This window comes from Sarcophilus harrisii, chromosome 1 (genome assembly GCF_902635505.1).
Source record: "Sarcophilus harrisii chromosome 1, mSarHar1.11, whole genome shotgun sequence".
In the NCBI taxonomy this organism is placed as follows: domain Eukaryota; kingdom Metazoa; phylum Chordata; class Mammalia; order Dasyuromorphia; family Dasyuridae; genus Sarcophilus; species Sarcophilus harrisii.
Window position 1 is genome coordinate 55,115,426 of NC_045426.1, and position 19,813 is coordinate 55,135,238.

Below are 19,813 nucleotides of genomic sequence, written 5' to 3' on the forward strand. Positions count from 1 at the left end.
ATAAAACAAAAGGCTTCTAACTCTAGATCTATGATATTTACTAACCCTTTATTGATCAGATTGGGAGACTTACATAGAAAAGGGACTCTTGCTTTAGATGGACATTGGATTCAATGATTCCAAAAGTCCTTCCAATTCGGAGGCTCTGGGATTTGCTGACTATAACAGCTGTCCCCCTCTTTATCTCATTCTACTCAAAATAGATTTATGAAGCACCTACTGTGTGCTAAGCTCTTCACAAATACTCTCTCACTTGATCCTCATAATAACCCTAAGAGTGAGGTATTATCATTATTCCCATTTTTTAGTTGAGAAAACTGAGACAAATTGAGGCTAAATGAGTTTCCCAGAGTCACATAGCTAATAAGTGCCTAAGGCCAGATTCAATTCCTGTCTTTCCTACTTCAGAAGGTCCATCACTCTTTCTTCTCCTGCACCTAATTGCATTCCAAAGGATATTTTCTCTGAGGAGGAATAAAAGGTGGTAGAAGAAATTACTAATGTAACGACCGGAAATTTAGGCCCAGTGTCTAGATTTCTTATAAATGCTTGGAGAGAAATAGACACTGAGCAGTGAAAGAAAAGCCCCATTAGTATCCTGGCTTTCAGATGCTAATCTAATCTACTTTTTTATTCTTTCAGTGTCCCTTGCCTCCAGTACCGTGGGGCCTGGTGGCCAAATCGTGCACACAGAAACAACAGAAGTAATCCTTAGAGGTGACCCCCTGAATGGCTTTGGACTCCAACTCCAAGGTGGAATCTTTGCCACAGAAACCCTGTCCTCCCCACCTCTCATCCGCTTCATTGAGCCCGACAGCCCTGCTGAGAGGTTAGCTCTATTCCTCAAGAACCAGCACCAATCCAGCTTTCAAATCAGCAAGTATCTCTCGAGATCCAGCCCTGCTTCTAGAGTCTCAAGGGAAGAGAAGAAAAAGAAAGTACTAGAATTTCAGACCTTGTCCTTATATGGCTCAGGATCTAGTTAGTCATATGTCAAACAGAGACAACATATAGACAGATGCCAAATTAAAGGAGTGGGGTAGGAAGTGGAACTATAATCTTAATGACATAAGAATTTTCTCTACAAAAAAAAAAAAAAAAAAGATTAGCACCTTCTCTGTATCTTAAAGGTTTTAGAGAGCTGCCTGGTCAAATGACTTACCCAGGATCGTGCAGCCAATATACATCAGGGAAGGACTTCAACCCAGATTTTCCTGTATTCAAGGCATGCTTTCTGTCTACCACATCCCTATATGTGATAGATGCTATGAAAGTCAAGCAGTCCAGAAATGAATGTGGATTGTTGTAGTCAGTGAAAGCTTCTTGGAAAAGGAAGTTCTTGAGTTGAGTTGTTAATATTGCCTAGAATTCAATTAGGTGGAGAAGAAGGGGAAGGACACTATAGATAAGTGGAATGGCCTGAACAAAGGTGTGGAAGTAGGAAATAGTTTTAGGTCTGTTAGGAAACCATTCTGATTAGAACAGAGGATAAATATTTGGTAATTGAGAGACCATTACATTTAAAAGGTAGGTGTGAAAGGTTATCTAGGTGCCATAGTGGATAGAACATCTGCCCTGAAGTCAGGAGGACCTGAATTCAAAACTGATCTCAACACTTACCATCTGTGTGACTCTGGATGAGTATCTTAACCTCAATAATCTCCAAAGGAAAAAGAAGTAGGTTTGGTTCAGAACTTTAAGTACCAGATTAAGAGGATTTGGGGCTTGATCCAGTAGGTACTAAAGAGCCTGGCCTCTCCACCCATCACAACCCTGCCAGCAAGACTCACTGGGACAGATTTAAGCTGTGGGAAGCCCTTGGTTTGGCTTTAAATCCAATTTGTAATTATAATGGGCTTTTCTCTTTTGATTAAGTAGAAGAGGCTTACACTACATGAGAGATGTCCCAAAGTCTTCTGTCAGAGATGCTATAACACAGCTTTTATGGGGGAAGCCAGTTCTACTTCTGCAAACTCCCCAAGTTCCTGGAACAAGTCAATGTGGAAGATAGGACTGTTAAGTCAACTTTCCAGAGAAGAGGGAGGTCTGTGTCCGTGTATCTGTGTGCTTGTAAAATTATGTTTGTGTTTATATTGTATGCTGATCTTTGTGTGATTTTGAGGAAAAGTGTGCTTGTGAGTGTGTCTGTTGGTAAGTGTATTTACACTCTGTGTGTCTGGTGGCCTAAGGGTGTGTATGATTGACCAGACAGATAGTGAAAGAGCTTGAATCTCTAGTCAAGATTTAATTCTTAAGTCTTAACCAATTATCTTCTTTTGTATTTTTGAAGAAGTTTCATGAATTATATTAGAGATCAAGACTTTGGTGATTTAATTCCACATTTCCCAGAAACCACATGCCTAGAAAGTACAACTGTCACTCAGAGACTTTTGAAGTCCTCCTCAGTCTTGGTCCTTATGTCATGTAGTAGTAGGTCAGCCACCTTGCTGTGAAATCATTGTGACAGTGAGGATCTCTTGGAGGAAGCCCATCTCTGCTTCAAATTGGTACCCAAAGAACTATGATTAAATACCTAAAAATCCTGAAAGATCTGACACAAATCAACCTTCAGAACCAAGGCCAGACTGAGGAGTGATGAAGTTGTAATTATCCCAGACTGCTTTGAGCTTATTCCATCTCTGCGGACTTACAGGTCTTTTTCCCTGAAGGCCATGACCTATTACATGCCCCCCAGACAAACTGGACATAAAAGATACCAAATTCTCTGGACAATGTAGGAAATCAGACCAAGTGCCTCAAAGTGTGAACTAACTTAAGACATTTCAGAGATGTCTTTCAGACATCACAGAGTCACAGAAAGTGCCTCATTATTCATCTTGAATTGGCATTTGATTATTTTGGTTCTCTGTTTGATATGTGAGTCAAGAGACTTGACTTTAAATCCTGGATCCACCTGTATGATTCTTGGACAGTCAGTTTCTTTTTTCTTGGTCTCAGTTTCCTCATTTATAAAGCATGGGTATGGGTGAAATTTACTACTCTGAATGCTATTATTCTTCTATATTGTAAGGTCATAAGATCATTGATTTAAACCAGAAAGAAAACCATTGGACATGATCTAGTTCTAGCCTTTCACTTAATAATTGAAGACAAAAACCTATTTGTCCAAATAACCTGCATTTCAGGGATCCTTGAACCTGCAGGAAATCTAAGACTGTGTGTGTGTGTGTGTGTGTGTGTGTGTGTGTGTGTAGGGACTGGAGAGAAAAGCTAACTATGGAAACATAAGACTTAATTTTTTATTTTTTAAGAAGCTTAAGACTTTTTACTCTGACCCTTGGATATTATTCAAAAGGAACACAGACAGCGAGTTGCTGACTACCTGACAGGGACATATAGAGCATGGGCCTCTCCTGACCATGCTGCATTAAAAAGCAATAGGGGTGAGGTTTGTCAAGATTACAGTAATGAAAATGACTCTCAACAAACAGTCAGAAGACCCACAGGATTGAGTACTTTTGTACTTTTAACATAAGTGAGTTTTCTCTCTCTGGCCTCAATTCACTCATCTGGAAAATGGAGAATTTGGACTTGATGGTCTCCAGTGTTCCTTCCTGACTTAAAATAGAAAAGTAAAAGTGAACTAAAGGGATATCATAGCCAACATTTATATCATACTTTAAGGGCTGGCAAGTGCTTTATATTTATTGTCTAACTAGAGTGAGGTGACTGCTTTTATTAACCTCATTTTACATAAAAAGAAACTGAAGAACTGATAAGTTAAGTAATTTGCTTAAAATGATAGCAAGCATTCATATCCTGCTTTAAGATTTATAAAGCATATTTTATCTATTGCTTTCTTGAGGAGGGGAGAGAGAAGGGAAAGAGGGAGAAAAATTTAGAACACAAACTCTTATAAAAACAACTGCTGAAAATTATCTTCATCTGTATTTGGAAAAATAAAATATTCAGAAAAAAAGATTTATGAAACTATTTGTTTATAATGTCTCATTTGACATTAAAAGCAACCTTGTGAGGTAGATCTTATTATTATTCCCATTTTATGGATGAAGAAACTGAAGCTGAACAGAGGTCAAACAATTTGCTGAGGGCTACCCAGTTAGGAAGTATCCAAGGCAGGATTTGAACTCACATCTCCTTGATTTCAGATTCAATAAGCAATTCATTGGAGACCAAATTGCCTCCTAATATGATGATGTCTTGGCTTTAAAACTTGAAGTCTTCAGGGATCTGTCATTTTATTAATATGGGTCTCTTTCTCATGCTTGAGATTTCAAGTCTTCTATAATGCAGTAGAGAATTCACAATTATTGTCATGGTCAAAATAGTCAAGTTCATGTCCTGCAGCCAAGATGGCAAGGACCCTCTCTGAATGTAGCCACTCACTTTATTAGTCACCACATCTTTTATCCAAGTCTTCCCAGCTTTGTAGCATCTAAGGGGTATTGGCGTTAAGAAGGATGGGGACCTACAGAGAAGTATTGTCTCTCTTGTCCATGGGAACAAGCCATAATGTCCATGGGAACAAGTCATAAAGGAACTGACCTAACACTCTCTAAGTAGTAATGTGTGAGAAAGGCCAGGTGCAAGGCTATCCCCATTTTAATATTCTGTGATCCTTAAAACATGAACTAAATTTGACTTTTACACAGTGAAAGAGCCCAGGCTTGAGAGTGAGAGAGGACATAGATTTAAACCCTGCTTTTGGCCTTCTGTTTGTGTAACCCATGGCATTTAACTTCTCAGGACTCAGTTTTCTCATCTGTAAAATGAGAGGGTTGGACTACATGGTCTCTGAGGTCCTTCTCAGCTCTTAAAAAAAGAAAAAAAGCCAACATGATTCATAAAGAAATGTGTATTTAAATACTTAATATACCTGTAAAAATAAAAACAATTAACAATTAATTAAGAAAAATAAAACAAAAATAAATAATTAATAAAGGAAAAAAGGAAAAAGTAAAGAAAATCTTAAAAATCAGAACTAAGGGTTAGAACAAAGTGCTATAGTGGACAGTCAGAAAAACTACGGTTCAAATCCAGCCTCAGACACTTGACCCTGAGCAAGTCACTTAATAACCTCAATTATCTTGCCAAAAACAATCAGAAATAAAAGTGGTCTGATATTTTTAATCATCATCACATTTATGATCTCCATTGCTATCAAGCTAGGAAAGCAGGCTCAGACAGCTGATATATGGCAAATATCAAGCCAACCCATCCTGAAGAGTCTGTTCAGCCTTTGACACAAGCATTTGTCCTGTTCCCATCAAATCTTGTGGTTGAAAGGCACTTCAGAGACCATTTAGCTCAGAAACTCTGAATGAGAGATCATCCAACCTTTGAAGAAAGAGCATCAGTAAGGTTAGACTATTAGACCATGACTCTTTGAGAACAGGGACTGTTTCTTTGGATCCTCAGCACTTAGCACAAATGCCTGGCATATAGTAGATGCTAAACAAATGTGATCTGACTGACTGACAACACTTGACGGCTTCCATTTGCATAGCTTTAAATATAACTTTGTATTAAGACTAAATTCACCAGCAAAGTTTATATATATGTGTGTGTGTGTGTGTGTGTGTGTGTGTGTGTATAACTCATACTAACAATGACAATTATTTGAATGTGAAGAAGACTTTTTCTCCAAACTCTCTATTCAATATCCTCCTAATACATTTTTCTGAAACGTGGCATGGGACAGTGGAAGAAAAATTAATCTGGATTCAGAGGACCTGAGTCAAGTTCTCGGTCACTTACTCCCCGGATGCTTGGGAGAGCTCCACAGACTTTCTGCATGTTAATTTCCTAGAAAATGAGCAGACTGAATCTCCTGATCTCCAAGCTTTTTACTTATTTTCTATCTATCATCCTTTGAACCTTTCTTATCTCTGAATCTTTGTCTACAAAATGGCTCTTCCCAGAATTCCCTCTTCCCCCTCTCAATTTAATTCTAATTCATCCTTCAAGTCTAAAGGCCATTAATTAGATGGACTGGTGTCTAAAATGCTTCACTTGAAGTCAGAAGATCTGAGTTCATATCCACCTCAGATACTTATCTATGTGAGTCACTTTACCTGTCCCAACCTCAATTTTCTCATCTACAAAATGCGGATAATAGCACCAACCTCACAAGGTTATTGTAAGAGTCAAATGACATCACCCTGAAAACTTAATCCTAATTCCAGTTCTGTCTTTGATGATAATACAAATACTGGTTATTTATTATTATTATTATTATTATATGCAGTCCAAGTGTATGAATTTTAGTAACCATTTCAGCCCACAGTGATTACTTGCTCCTCTGAATTCCACTAGGTATCCATATCTTTCTTGGGTATTTGCCAAGTTCTACCTTGCATTTGTGTCTGGGTCTCCTTCCATTGGGCTGTGAGCCTCTTGAAAATCAGAACCAAATGCTCTTGCTCCCTTGTTGTATACACTTTCTCAAGGACTCTGTGAGCTGGAATGTTGCCTTGGGAGAGTGTAGTATGGTGAAGAGATCCCTGGGTTGGGAGTTAGGAACCCCAGGTTCTCCATCCACCAATCTCACTAATTTTCTGCATGGCTGTCAATGTATATTTTGTCCCCATGAAGATCCTCTCTAGATCTCAGCTGTGTCCTAGTTGAGGACCTTGAAAGTCCCTTTCAGCTGCCCACGTGCTTTGTCTCCCACCTTTCCTACTCTCCCCCAAACCTTACTGCCCATCATCCTTTTCTTTGGGAATTCCAGATGTGGCCTGCTGCAGGTTGGAGACAGAGTACTGTCCATCAACAGCATTGCCACGGAAGATGGCACCATGGAGGAAGCCAACCAGCTCCTGCGCGATGCAGCACTCTCAAACAAAGTCACCCTAGAAATTGAGTTTGATGTAGCAGGTAACCTTATTATTTAAGCATGCTTTTGAAAGTGGGCCTACTGTGTGTTAGACTCAGAAGGAGGATCAGATTTTTTTCCTTCTGGTTTCCTGATGCCTTTCATCTCTGTCCCACAAACCTATATCCCCTGCCTTCTTCAAAGGTGCTCTCAGGTGCTCCCCAAAAAGAAGACTACAGCTGGAAGAGAAACTTAGAAAATTTATTTTTACTGCTTACTCTCTGGGTGGCCTTGAACAGATACCAAATCTCTTTGAATCTTAGTTTCTTCATCTGTAAAATGGGGATAGCCAAATTCTGTCCTGTCTACCTCACTAATATTCCAGGCAATATTGAATGTGAAAGCACAATGGAAATAGATATGCATGAACTGATTTAAGGGAGGGTGGGGATGGGGAGAATAAGCATTCTAAATGCCTATTATTTTCCAGGCAGTGTGCTAAGTACTTCACTAATATTTTCTCATATACAACAATTTTATATGGAAGGTACTGTTATTATCCCCATTTGACAGATGAGGAAACTAAGGTCAAGAGAGATTGAATGTACCAGAGTACCTAGCCAGTGTCTAAGGTAGGATTTGAACTCAGCTCTTCATGACTCCAAGTCCAGTTTTCTTTCTAGCTGCCAAATCCAAGGGTATATTGATATTTCTACTATGTAAAATTATCTCTGTACAAAAAGAGTGGTACAAAAAAAGGTGTGGAACTTCTTATCTGTTGACCAGCCATGTTAACTCATACAGTTATCCCATGGGGGTGGTGCTCTCTCTTAAGGGAAAGGCACATTCTTAATGCTCATAGCATTCTAGACCCCAGCTTTGAAGGGCTTAATATAGTCTCTTGACCTAACAGCTGGTGAGGCAGCTGAGTGGATATTATTAGGCTGGGTGGATTCCATGTCAGTTCAGTGCCATTGGATAGCTAGGAGATGGTGGATCACCCCATGACCACAGAGGGGCCTCATGATGTCACTAGTTAGTACAACAGTAAGTATCCTGGAGGAGCAGATTAGGGAGACCCATAAAGCCTCTGGAGTATCTCAATTTTCACTCACTCATTCAACAAATATTTATATGTTTCTACTATGTGTCAGGTACTGGGGATACAAAGATGAAACAGTCTTTCTCCTCAAGGATTTTATATTCTACTTAAGAGGGAAACAATATGTATACAAATAAAGACAAACTAATTTTGTACAAAGTATCATGGTAAAATTAGCAATGGGAGGAGGACTATCAGTATATGTCTTCTGGAGGAAAAGGCACTTGGGCTGAGACTTGAAAGAAGGTAGGGATTCCAAAAGAGGAAGGCATAGAAGGGTGAATTCAAGATATAGGTTTAATCTTTATAAAGGCATGAAGATGGGAGATAGAATGTCCTGTACAGAGAGCATAAACAGGATAATTTGACTAAAATGTTGAGAGGACACATTTCTCCCTACAAGGAACACAGTACATTTTCCATGAATCCAGAGTGGCTCATACTCAAAATCTATCCTCCCTTGGGTGATATTCCACATTTGTGAATGATAACTACTAGGAAAATAATACATGAGAAAAGTTGATAGAGTTTAAGGAAAAACTTCCTAATAATGAGAGCTGTCAAGAAGCTAAATACATGGTGACACACAATAGTGGGTTATCCATCCTTGGAGATTTTCAAGGACATACTGGTTGGCCACATATAAGATACATAAAAAGTGAATCTTTGGGGTTTATTGGTTAAATTAAATGGCTACTGAGATACTATAACCCTTCTGAAATTCTTTGAGAATTTCAAAAAGAAGATGAAAAATGGGCCAAAAGCCAATAAAGGGAAATTTTGCCAGAATAAATGTTAAAGTCTTCCATTTAAGCCTAAGAAATTGATTTGTTTAAGTGTAGGATGAGACAAATATGGCTTGATAGTAATTCATGTGAAAAAAAGAATCCATGGGATTTTAGTTGCCCATGGTCTCAGTATGAACTACAGTGTGGGCTGGAGGCTTAATTTTTATTTTTTAAAAAAATAAATCCATTTTAGACTAACTATATAATGTCGTTCTACTGTGATGTGCACTGGTCACACTCTGTCTGGATTGATATGTATTGCTCTGGGACTGCATTCTGAAAAAAGATATTAACAAGCTGAAATATATTCACAGAAATGTAAGCGGAATGGGGAGAAATCTGGAAAACACAAGGGAGACACTTGAAGGGCCTGGATTATTTTGCCTCGAGAAAATTAGTCATTGGACAAGTCTAGTCCCTGTCTTAAAGCGGGGGCAGTGAAAGCATTTTTATCTATATCTAATTAGAACTGGGGAGAAGAATGACCAGGAAGCAGATCTTGGCTCAACAGAGGCAAAAACTTCCTAGCAATCATATTTGTCCAGGGATAAAATGAACGACTTCTATAGTAGTCTATAGGCAAAAACTGGATGACCTTTTGTTGGAGTGAGAGTGGAGGAAATTCTTAATCAATTAATCAATTATGGGTTGAACTGGTAGGCTTTCAGCCCTTAGATTCTATGATTCTATAAGTTAACTCTAGTGGCAATATGGAGATCTATATCAAAATCAATGTCTCTGACTGGATCAGACAACTAGGGAAAAGGTCTAGAATATCTAGAATTCAGACTCATTGGGTGTTGGATAGGGTTGGAGTAGAGAAAGGAGAATTGGTCTATAAGACTTCTAAGCCTTATTTTTCAGAATCCTCACACTCAAAGTTTAAATGATTGAATAAAAGGGAATTAAAGAGGCTATATTACAAGGGGGCCTTTTTTGAAGGAGCCATCCTTCTTGAGCCAATGTTACATGTAAGCAAAGTAGGTAGCCGATTATGTAGTGTTGTTTGTCAGGGCTTGTAAGGTCCAAATAACTACCTGACTGATCTGTTGGAATCTGAAATTCCAACATTACCAAGTACCCATTGTCTTTAGATTAATTCTTTATAGGCTTTAGTTAAAATACAGATATTAGCCAGGAGAGCTAACATATGCTGCCATTATCTGCCAATGATATTTCAGCTTAGATTACTTTTGCCATAGCTAATGGCCTCCTCCCACCTCTCAGATCTCCAGCTTCCTTTAAGGTTTAGTTTAGCTCATGTGCCGCCCCTTCTTTTCATATTATCATCTATCTCATCTATCTATGTCTGTTTCCATGTTTTATGTCCTCTCAGTAGAACATAAGCATCGTGAGGCAGAGATCATTTTGCTATTTATCTTTGTAACTCAGCATTTAGCACAATACCTGGTCTGTAACAGGCACTTACTTAATATTTTTTGGAAATGAGAATCAGTTTTCATTTCTGTAAAATGAGATTTCTAGACTTCATTATCTTCAACCTTCTTCCCAGATTTAAAAACAAAACAAATAAACAAAATACAAGAAAACCTTGGAGCCAGAAGTCAAGGTGGTCTGATTTTCTTGCCTAGAGGAGGTCTTTTAACAAACATTCAAATTGTCCTGACACATAGTCGGTGTCTTTATTTTCCAGAATCAGTAATCCCAAGTAGTGGCACCTTTCATGTGAAATTACCCAAGAAGAGAGGAGTGGAGCTGGGGATAACCATAAGTTGTAAGTATCTCTTTCCTTTTTCTCCTACAGAAGTAGGTTGACATAAACTGGAGGGAGCCAACTCTGTTTCCAGAGCTAAATCTAATCCCCAATCTGTCATCTGTGGGCTTAATACTACGATTATCACTGCTGTCACTACAATTCAGAAAATATTTTCTTCCTGGGAAGGATGCAATAGTTATTTCATTCAGAATCTCTAAAAGATTCAGGATTAGAAAGCAGCTGGAAAACTGTGAACAACAATCATTAATTTAGTGTTTTAATAGGCAGAAATGGCAGCCACTTGCCCATTGAGTGATCAACAGAGAATGACAAGAGAAATTACCTCAGAATCTCAGTCTCCTTCCATCTCTCCCTCAATCTTTTTTCTTTCTATATCTCTCTCTTCCTTTCTATCTGCCTCTACTTTTGTAGTCCCATCTTCCTATCCTCTTTCATTTCCCTTATTTTTATGGCTTATGAATCTGCATCTCTCTATTGCTGTTTCCTTCTCCTTTCTTCCCCCTAAGTCGGTCTCTGCTCCCTTCAATTTCTGTGTATCTTTCTTTATTTTCTCTTTCTTCCTTTGCTCATTTATCCACAATCTTGGTCAGTCATGATATTGAAAGATAGTATTCCTTTATTGCATTTATTGTATGTATGAAGGATGCCTTGTTCTTTGTGTATTAAATGAATACATTTATTTATTTATTTATTATTTATTATTTCCAGTAAAAAGAGGTGGGGGGAAGGAATCCCTTCAAACCTGTCCCCAAACTGATATTTAGAAAAATTTATGCTTGGTCCTTGATTGATTTTTTTCTTTTAAGATTGTAAACCTAGACAGAAAGCAGGCTCCCCACCTCCTATTTTATCAGAATAAAGGGAAAGCACTTCATTGGATCCAGGAAAGTGGAAAGGGGCAATCACCCTAGATGCAAAAGCAACGGGGAGCAGTAAGCAGGGAGGAAGGAAGAAGTATAACCCCTTTCTTGGTTTTTCCCTTTCTTTCTTGCCATGAGCTTTATTTCTTTTCATATCCCCTTATTTCCTCCAGTCCCTCCTGTGTAAAACCTGTGCCTTTTATAAACTCCAAGAGGACAGAGATAATTCAATATTTTTATCTCCTCCAGCTCATCTTATTTTATAAAATAAAAACTCACAGAATAGCAAGGAAAGGATTTTAAAGCTCATTTTGTCCACTAACCCTCTCATTTTATAGCCCAAGTCGGTGCTTTTCCCCCTTTAGATTCTTAAAAACAAATGTTTGAATAAATGGACTCTCCATCTTTCATCTCTGTGCCTTTGCCCTGACTGATGCCAGTGCCTACAGTGCTCCCCACCATGCACCTGACTTTTAGAATCCCTGCCTGCCTTTAAAACTCACCTCAAACAGTACCTTCTGAGGGAGTCTGTTCCTGGGTCCCCACCCCACCAGCCTCAGCAGCTAGTAACTGCCCCTTTGAGGCAAAGATTGTTGATCTTTTTCATATCATAAACTCCTTTAGCAGCCTGGTAAAAACCTATGGACCCTTCTGAGAATATTTCTAGATACATAAAATAAAATATATATGATGACAAATGAAAATAATTAAATTAATAATTGTGGTTATCAAATCATTAAAACAAAAACAAATGGACCCCAATTGAATCTAAAGCCCAGATTCTTAAATTGTGGATTGTGACTTCATATGGGGGTCTTATAACTGAATGTGGGGGTCATGAAATTATGATTTATTATTAATAAATGTTTGATTTACAAACCTATTTTATAGATTTATATGTTCCCAGTATCATATACAAATTTCTCAGGTGAAAATGGGTCACAAGTGGAAAAAGTTTCAGAAGCCCCAGTATAAAAGTACCCCCAGGTATCTGATTAATCCTGTCATGCAAGGTTGGTTGCTTTGCATGGAGCTGACCTCCTTCCCCTCCTCATTCCCCTGACTGGATCCAAGCAGCAGGACTCTGAAAATATCAAATGACATCCCTATTTTATCTCAGAGTCAATATCCGGTCTGTAGAAAAGTTATTAACTTCACCCTGAGCCAGAGAAAAGGAATTTGATGGCTGATCAGATGAAGGAATGCATTTTCCTTGCTCAGACTTTATGGGTCAGAGGAACAAAGGGTCAGCTATGAGACTTGCCTGTTAAAAAGGATGGTATTAAGGATGGGGGTTCAACTTAATGCATGAGTTCAGTGATACTTCAATCCATAAAGTTGGGACAAATTTCATGGATTATCTATGGAGTTGTTAAGAGATACAATGGAAGGAGTGATGGGCTTATAGTCAAGAATATCTGAATTCAAATGTAACCTAAGTAACTTGATCTCTGTTTTCTTCAAGTCCCCTTATCTGTAAAATGCAAATAATAATATCTCCCTCCCAATGATCAGATGAGAAAATAATTGTAAAACCCTTAGCACAATATCTGGCATATAGTAAAGAGTTCTATAAATGTTAGCTGTCATCATTAACAACAGAGGACATTGACCATAATGAAATTTTTCTTTCTAAATGACCACCCGTCATTTTTAAGAACTTTAGTGATTGGATTAGGATTTGATAACAGTGGTACATCCTATCAAGGACTGCTGAAATGTCCAGGGCTGTCTGTCTTTGCCTTAAGTAGCTGCAGATTTCAATGCCTCTAAAATGTATGTACCTGATTTTTGTAGTTTTTGTTTGTTTGTTTGTCTCCTTCACCAGTATCAGATTGCTGCCTTCCATTTGTGGGATTATAAGGATGTATGCTGCTAGGAACGAATGTCTTTTTCCCACTAGTTTCTAAAAATATGTTGCTTCTACTCTGTTGGAATTGTCTCCCAAATAAAAGAATGGCTATGCCCCAAGCTTTGTTTTCTTTTTAGTGTTCGAATGAGACTCAGAGACCCAGACCCCTTCATTTTACAGATGAAGAGACTGAGATTCAAGGAAAATTTTCATTCAGATCTAATTCCAGAGCCAGTCTTCTCATCACCATACCATTTTCCTCTCAACCTATCAGAATCTATAGTTATCATCTTCCCTACAAAAACTACCTTCCACACAAGTTCTGTCTTTCTGTGAACAGCATTACGGAGATATCTTTGACCCTTTGAGGCAGCTAGATGGCACCATAGTACACAGAACACTGGTACTGTACTCGTGAAGACGTAAGTCCAACTCTGGTCTCAGATATTTATTAGCTGTATTACTCTGGACACTTAACATCTGCCCACCTCATTTTCCCCAAGTGGGACTCATAACAACACCTACCTCCCAGGATTGTTGTGAGGATCAAATGAAATAATATTTAGGAACTGTTTAGCATACCTGGAATATAACAGATGCTTAATAAATGCTTGTTTCCTTCCCTTCCCCAGATTCCTCTCTCTCACTCTCTACATCTAATCAGTTGCAAAGAACTGTTAATTTTTATCTCCATACTATTTCTCTGCTCCATTCTCTCTCCTCTATTTATATTAATACAATCCTAGTTCAGCCTTTCATCACCATCATGAAAGTCTGCTGATTGGTATCTCTGCCTCCATCCCTGCCTCTTTTTTCATTCTCCACACAAATGATGCAGTCATCTTTCCAAGTGCACTGGTCAAAGAGAATCACTCCCTTTCATAAAAGCTTTCAGTGACCCCAGTGAGAATCAAATTGCTTTGAAGATAAAAGAAAAACTCACAGAATAGCAAGGAAAGGATTTTAAAGCTCATTTTGTCCATCAATCCTCTCATGTTATAGTGGTGGGAAGATTCTGCAAATTGTAAGGAATAGAGTGAGGCTCTATGTACTGTGAGATCTTTAAACTCTAAAATGAGTCCTTCTTCTTCATGCTTTATTGAGGAATACATGAGAAAGGAATGAAGGAACCACTCTTTCTCATGACTTGGAAGGGAAGCAGTAAAGAATCTGGATTTAGAAGATGGATACAAAGCCTATGCTCTGAAGTCTTAACCAAATCATTTCACCTTTGTGGACTTTCTTTTTTCTCTTCTGTAAACTGAGCATTGAACTAAATGCTGCTTAAGATACGTTTAAATCAGATTTTGTGAGCCTACAATGTAATATGAGAGAGATGGACTGGGATGAGAAATACTATAATGCCAATCCTTTAAAGTGGAAGACAACAACTCTCAGAGATATGGGTAGAACGACCCTGGAGCAAGTGGAGAGGTGGGGTGGCACCTAGTGGCCCATGCCAGTGAAGGTCAAGCTGCATGCCATCTTTGGCATAAATGCCATCAGGTGCTTCCTCTTTGTTTGCAAAATGAATTCCTTGTCATCCTCCTGGCTCAGCTAAATTGTCCTCACTCTCGATTAGAAATGTTTACTTTTGTGAGTCGTGCTTTGGAGCATTCAATTTAATTACATTTCAGTCAAATGCTTTATCTCAATCAATAAGGAGATATATCTGTACCCACAAAGCCATTGGTGCAAATGAGTTGTGGTATGTAACTCCTCTGAGGGAAATAATTCAGTTTCTGACACCAGGCTTCCTATTAAAATCTCCAAACAGGCTGACCTTTGAAGTTCCTTCATCCATCATGGTGCCCCACAGAGGGCATCCACAGCCCAGTTGGGGTGGGGTGAAGAACTGGGAAGCAATTTAGAAAAAGTAAACAATGGCATTCATCATCTTTACCTCTGACTACCACCATCCCCCACCCACATGCCCCTGGAATGTGGTTTTCTTTCCCCCCTTCCCCAAACAAGTACTGATTTATGACGGCTTGTTTCTAAAGTATAATTGAGTTTGATTTAGTAAATACATATTGATCAAAATTTACTTATAAGATCCTCTGAAAGGCACAATGGACTTTTCAAAGATAAAAGGAATCATGGTCCTTGCCTTCATTAAGTTTTTAGTCCAAATGGTTGGTGGCAACATATGGATATAAATATTCTCAGCAAAATGCAGTTTGAGACTGTATGGTTAAGTTTAAAGAAAGGGATTAAAGTGACAGTTACATGGGGTGGATGTTGCTTTCAGATTCAGAAACTATGCTCCCCTGAAACTTGGACATAAACAAATGAAGCAACTTTTAGTATAATCATTGAAAATTGATGATGGATGATGGAGAGACATGGGAAAATAGTCTCCCAAGGAGAAGTTTGGATTGTAAGCAAGAAAGGGATACTAATGTGGAAAAGGAAACCAGTGAGATGAGAGAGCAACTGGCAGTATGGAGGAGAGCTATGTTATGGAGAGCTGAAAACAAAGTAGGTTGGAAAAAAGTAGGAAAGGCAGAGTTGACATGATCCTGATATTGGAGTTCCAATGCCCAAAGAGACAACATATAAGCTGTTGCTCTGAGACCAAGAGGAAAATGAAAAGAAACTACAAGTGGTACCCTCTAATATCTAAGCAAAACTTGTCTACTCAAGCACCAGACCTCTACACTTCAGGACCAGATTACTAGCTCTCTCTGATCTCTGCACCAGCGCCTGGCTGCAACTTGCCATGTCACCAGATTTTCCTTTCACATTGCTAGCTTTCTCTTTCACACTATTAGTTCGTTCTCTCTCTCTCTCTCTCTCTCTCTCTCTCTCTCTCTCTCTCTCTCCCCTAATCCCTGATTCCTCCTAAGACTTTCATCTCTCACTCCATTGTTCTGCTAAAGTAGGTGTGCTGGAAGCTGCTAACTTGTTCCACAAAGTAAGCATGATATATCTTCCCTCTTACAAGTGTTATATGTAGAAGTTTGTCTTCCAGACTTATCTGTAGAGCTTTATAGATTACAAAGCATCCTCTCCCCATGGATTAACTCACTTGATTATCACATTAGGTAAGGAATTATTAAGCCCATTTTATAGATAAGGAAATCTTGAGTCTAAGAGACATGGAGTGACTTGTTTAAGATCACATCTCAATCTACAGACTACAAAGGATACCAGCTCACCATTGCAAAGTAGAACTATGGCTGAGTCTACTTGAATGAAGAGAGAAAAGTAATTTTTAATAAGCTTCATGATTCCTTATTTGCAAATTAAGTCACAATACTTGAAAATGCTTATGTTCTTAAGGAGATATTCCCTTCTAGAACCACTCTTTTATTATGAATTTTCTTAGCAAGCTTTATTGTCCCCCAAAAGAGCATAGGAACAGTTCTTAATGTGGGAATCCTGAACTTGGTTGTTGGATTAAAAAAAATGTTTATTTTCATTCGGTTTACGAAGGGGTCTATTGAGAACAAAAAGTTAAGAACTTTTTGCACAAAGGAAAATTATAGACATTCTCCCAGAATGAATCTCAAATCTAATCAGTCAACTTCATATGAATAAGATTTTATTAGATGAACCTATACTATCTATTAATCATGATATTGTGCTGTCTTTCTTTGGTCTCATCATCAGGGGGAAATATAAGGGGAATGAGCTTTTATAAAGCACCTGGCTTATAAAGCACCTATGCCAGGCAATGTCCTAAACACTTTACATATGTTTTCTTTTATTTGATATTTATGATAACTTTGAGAGGTAGAGGTTATTATGTTCCCCATTTATAATTGAGAAAACTGAGGCAAAGAGATTTAGTGACTTGCCCAGAGTCATAAAGCTAGTAAATGTCTGTGGGTGGATTTGAATTCAGGTCTTTTGCCTTCAGACCAAGTATTCTATCTATTGGATAGTGTGGAAGTGATCTTGGGACATGGAATGCCAGAATTAAATATTATCTATTTGAAATCTTTCAGTTTTTGTTTTGTTTTTTTTTTTTTGAGAGACTGTTAGGTGGTGTGGTAGATAGAGCACTAGTCCTGGGGTCAAGAGAAACTGAGTTCTGTGTAGCTGTGTGACCCTGTCAAGTCATTTAACCCCAGTTGCCTCCAAAAAAGGAAGAAATCCTTCATTTTTATAGAGAGGGAAATTGAGTCCTAGAGAGGGAGATTAATTTTCCGATAACCATATTGCTTGACGATATCAGACAGAGCCTGGTCTCAACCCTGTGCCTCCTCGCTCCTTAAATCAGCATGCTTTTCCCTAGAATGCAATTCATTGCCTGTTACTATTCTTTCTCTGAAGTGCCAAAAGGAAATATCCTGCAATTCTCCTTCCTACAAACCAAACCTCATCTGTAAGATTAACTTTAAAGGTAAAAGAACAATTATGGGCTGTAGAACAATCAATTACTAAATGTTTAAACATCTGGGAAGCTGTAAATTGGTTTTAAATAACTACTTTCTCGACATATAATGAACATGCTGTGGAAAAGAAATAACTCTCTCTCTTTAATAATTCAAAATACATGTGATGTCTCAAGGCAGCAGGTAGAGTTTGCAGAAGCAAGCCATGACTGGTGGTGTTGTCAGATGGAGTTAGTTTCTACAGTGATAGTCACAGCCTCTTCCAAAAAAAGCCTATTGAAAACTATTTGTTTTTCCACCTGACTACTTCACTAGAAAAATATTTGTTCTAGGAATTAGGTGACCTGAGTCTTGAGTTCTGCTTTTCCCATTCATCCCTATCATCCAGGTGAAGAAAGTAGCTGTTTTTTGTAGATGAATTAAAATATTAGAAAATACATTTATCCTTTATAGGCTCTCTGAAAGCATCCTTGGTCCAATTCTACTATAGGACGAGATCATAATGATTGCCTTTTACTCCATCCTGTTTCTATGATTTTGGTCTCCTCTGCTCACTCTCTATAGTGTAAATATTCTTTAATCCATGTAGATTGAAAATCATGAGTATTTGGGATGTATCTTTGATTTAAAATATAGTTCTTAAGTAAAATTTTAAAGATCAATGTTATGTCTGCAATGAAGACAGCATTTCAGTCTATGATAATAGTGCATCTCCAGTACTTATTATTGATTGAGTCCTCTCACATATTTTGAAATCTGTATTTGTAATGTGGTAGTTTGTTATTAGTCAATCCATGAAGGATAGAGAGCTTCTGATGTATCTTGCTAGGCTTTATGTTGAACAAATTCTACCATTTCCTAGCATAAGAAACGTTGATTCCTGAGTTGGGCTTCCTTCAAGTTAATTCTTTTGTACTTTTAACTGACAATGACTGGGTTCTTACTTGCCATCAGAAATATCTACCTTCTGCCTTCCCAAACAAATCTGCTTGTTTCAGCCATTTGTGTGTGATTGGATTTATTTATTTTTTTTTTGCCAACATATTTATGTCAAGGTCATGCAGATTATTATCAATGGAGGGCCTTTTGATTCCATTCATATGACTTGACAGTTTCATAGGCTCCATATAAAGGAAAACCACTACATTCAACAAAAACAATAATATAGAGCTTTTATTGGCTTTTGCTGTTGCCTAGTGAAGTGATACCTATTTGTTCCCAAAGTATTTTTACAGGTTTTTGACTTGTTTGTCTTATAGCCTAAGAATGATTATCAGTCCTTTTCATCCTTTTTGAAGAGGAAATGGTCTTTTTTATGGCTGGTTTTTTTTGGGGGGGAGGGGGTGTCTCTTATGTTTTATTAACATTGCACTGGTTTTGGCTGGGATATTTTGCAAACTTATTATAGCCCATGATACACTTCTGGAATTGTATGTAAAGACTATGATAACATATGAGTTAAATCTATTCTTCACTTCAATTTTTTATTTCAGGATGTCAAAAAGACTCTGAATATATTCAGCCACAACCTTCTCTTTGATATCTTAGTTTTCATTGTGTCTTGACTGGAAGAGACCAAGATATTTTTAGGTATCACCTTTATTCTTTGGCTCAAGATAACCTTTGGATTCAAATTCAAAACTTCAGGTCAAAGCCTTAAGTTCTCATACATTAAGAAGTTTACATTTACCAAGTCCAAATGGCATTTTGATATCACTGGAGAAAGTTTCTATATGATGAAAAAAAACTGTTTAATATGTTTTTCTGTGAAGTTATACAGCTTGCCATCATCCATATACATCAAGTGATTTATGCAATGTTTTTGGAAGCCATGGTTAATTCTATTTGGGAGAGTCAATAATGACTTTAGGTTTAAGCAAAATCACATAGGATTATGTCCATGAAAAATATGATATTTGCAATTTATATTGTTTGTGACATTATTGTATTTTCAAAAGAGAATAGTTTTGTATATCAGTAGTGCAAGAACAAGCCAGGAGTGCAGAACTAAGTCAAAGACTTTGAGATAATCAACAAAGGCACCATAAATGTTACGTTATTTTGGAGAAACTTATTCAATAATTTTACCAAATTGATAAACTGTTTTTTATCTGCCTGGGACTTTTTATTTTTAAATAACTTTTTAATTTTCCAAATACATGCAAAGAGAGTTTTCGACATTCACCTTTGTAAAACCTTTTGTTCCAAATTTTTCTCCCTCCCTCCTTGCTCCTGCTACTTCTAGACAGCAAGCAATCCAGCACAGGTTAAACATGTGCAGTTCTTCTAACTGTATTTCCATTTTCATCATGCTGTGCAACAAAATTCAGATCA

The 19,813-nt window shown here is 37.8% G+C and overlaps 1 protein-coding gene across 1 annotated transcript in view; it reads left to right on the top strand.

The window, feature by feature from the left end:
• The window catches only part of GRIP2 (glutamate receptor interacting protein 2), a 165,374-nt gene that overhangs the window by 93,087 nt on the left and 52,474 nt on the right, over window positions 1-19,813 (top strand). The window contains exons 12-14 of the mRNA XM_031964425.1: window positions 643-829; window positions 6,713-6,858; window positions 10,341-10,421. Coding sequence (XP_031820285.1) covers window positions 643-829; window positions 6,713-6,858; window positions 10,341-10,421 — 414 coding nt within the window. The remainder of the gene's footprint in view (window positions 1-642; window positions 830-6,712; window positions 6,859-10,340; window positions 10,422-19,813) is intronic.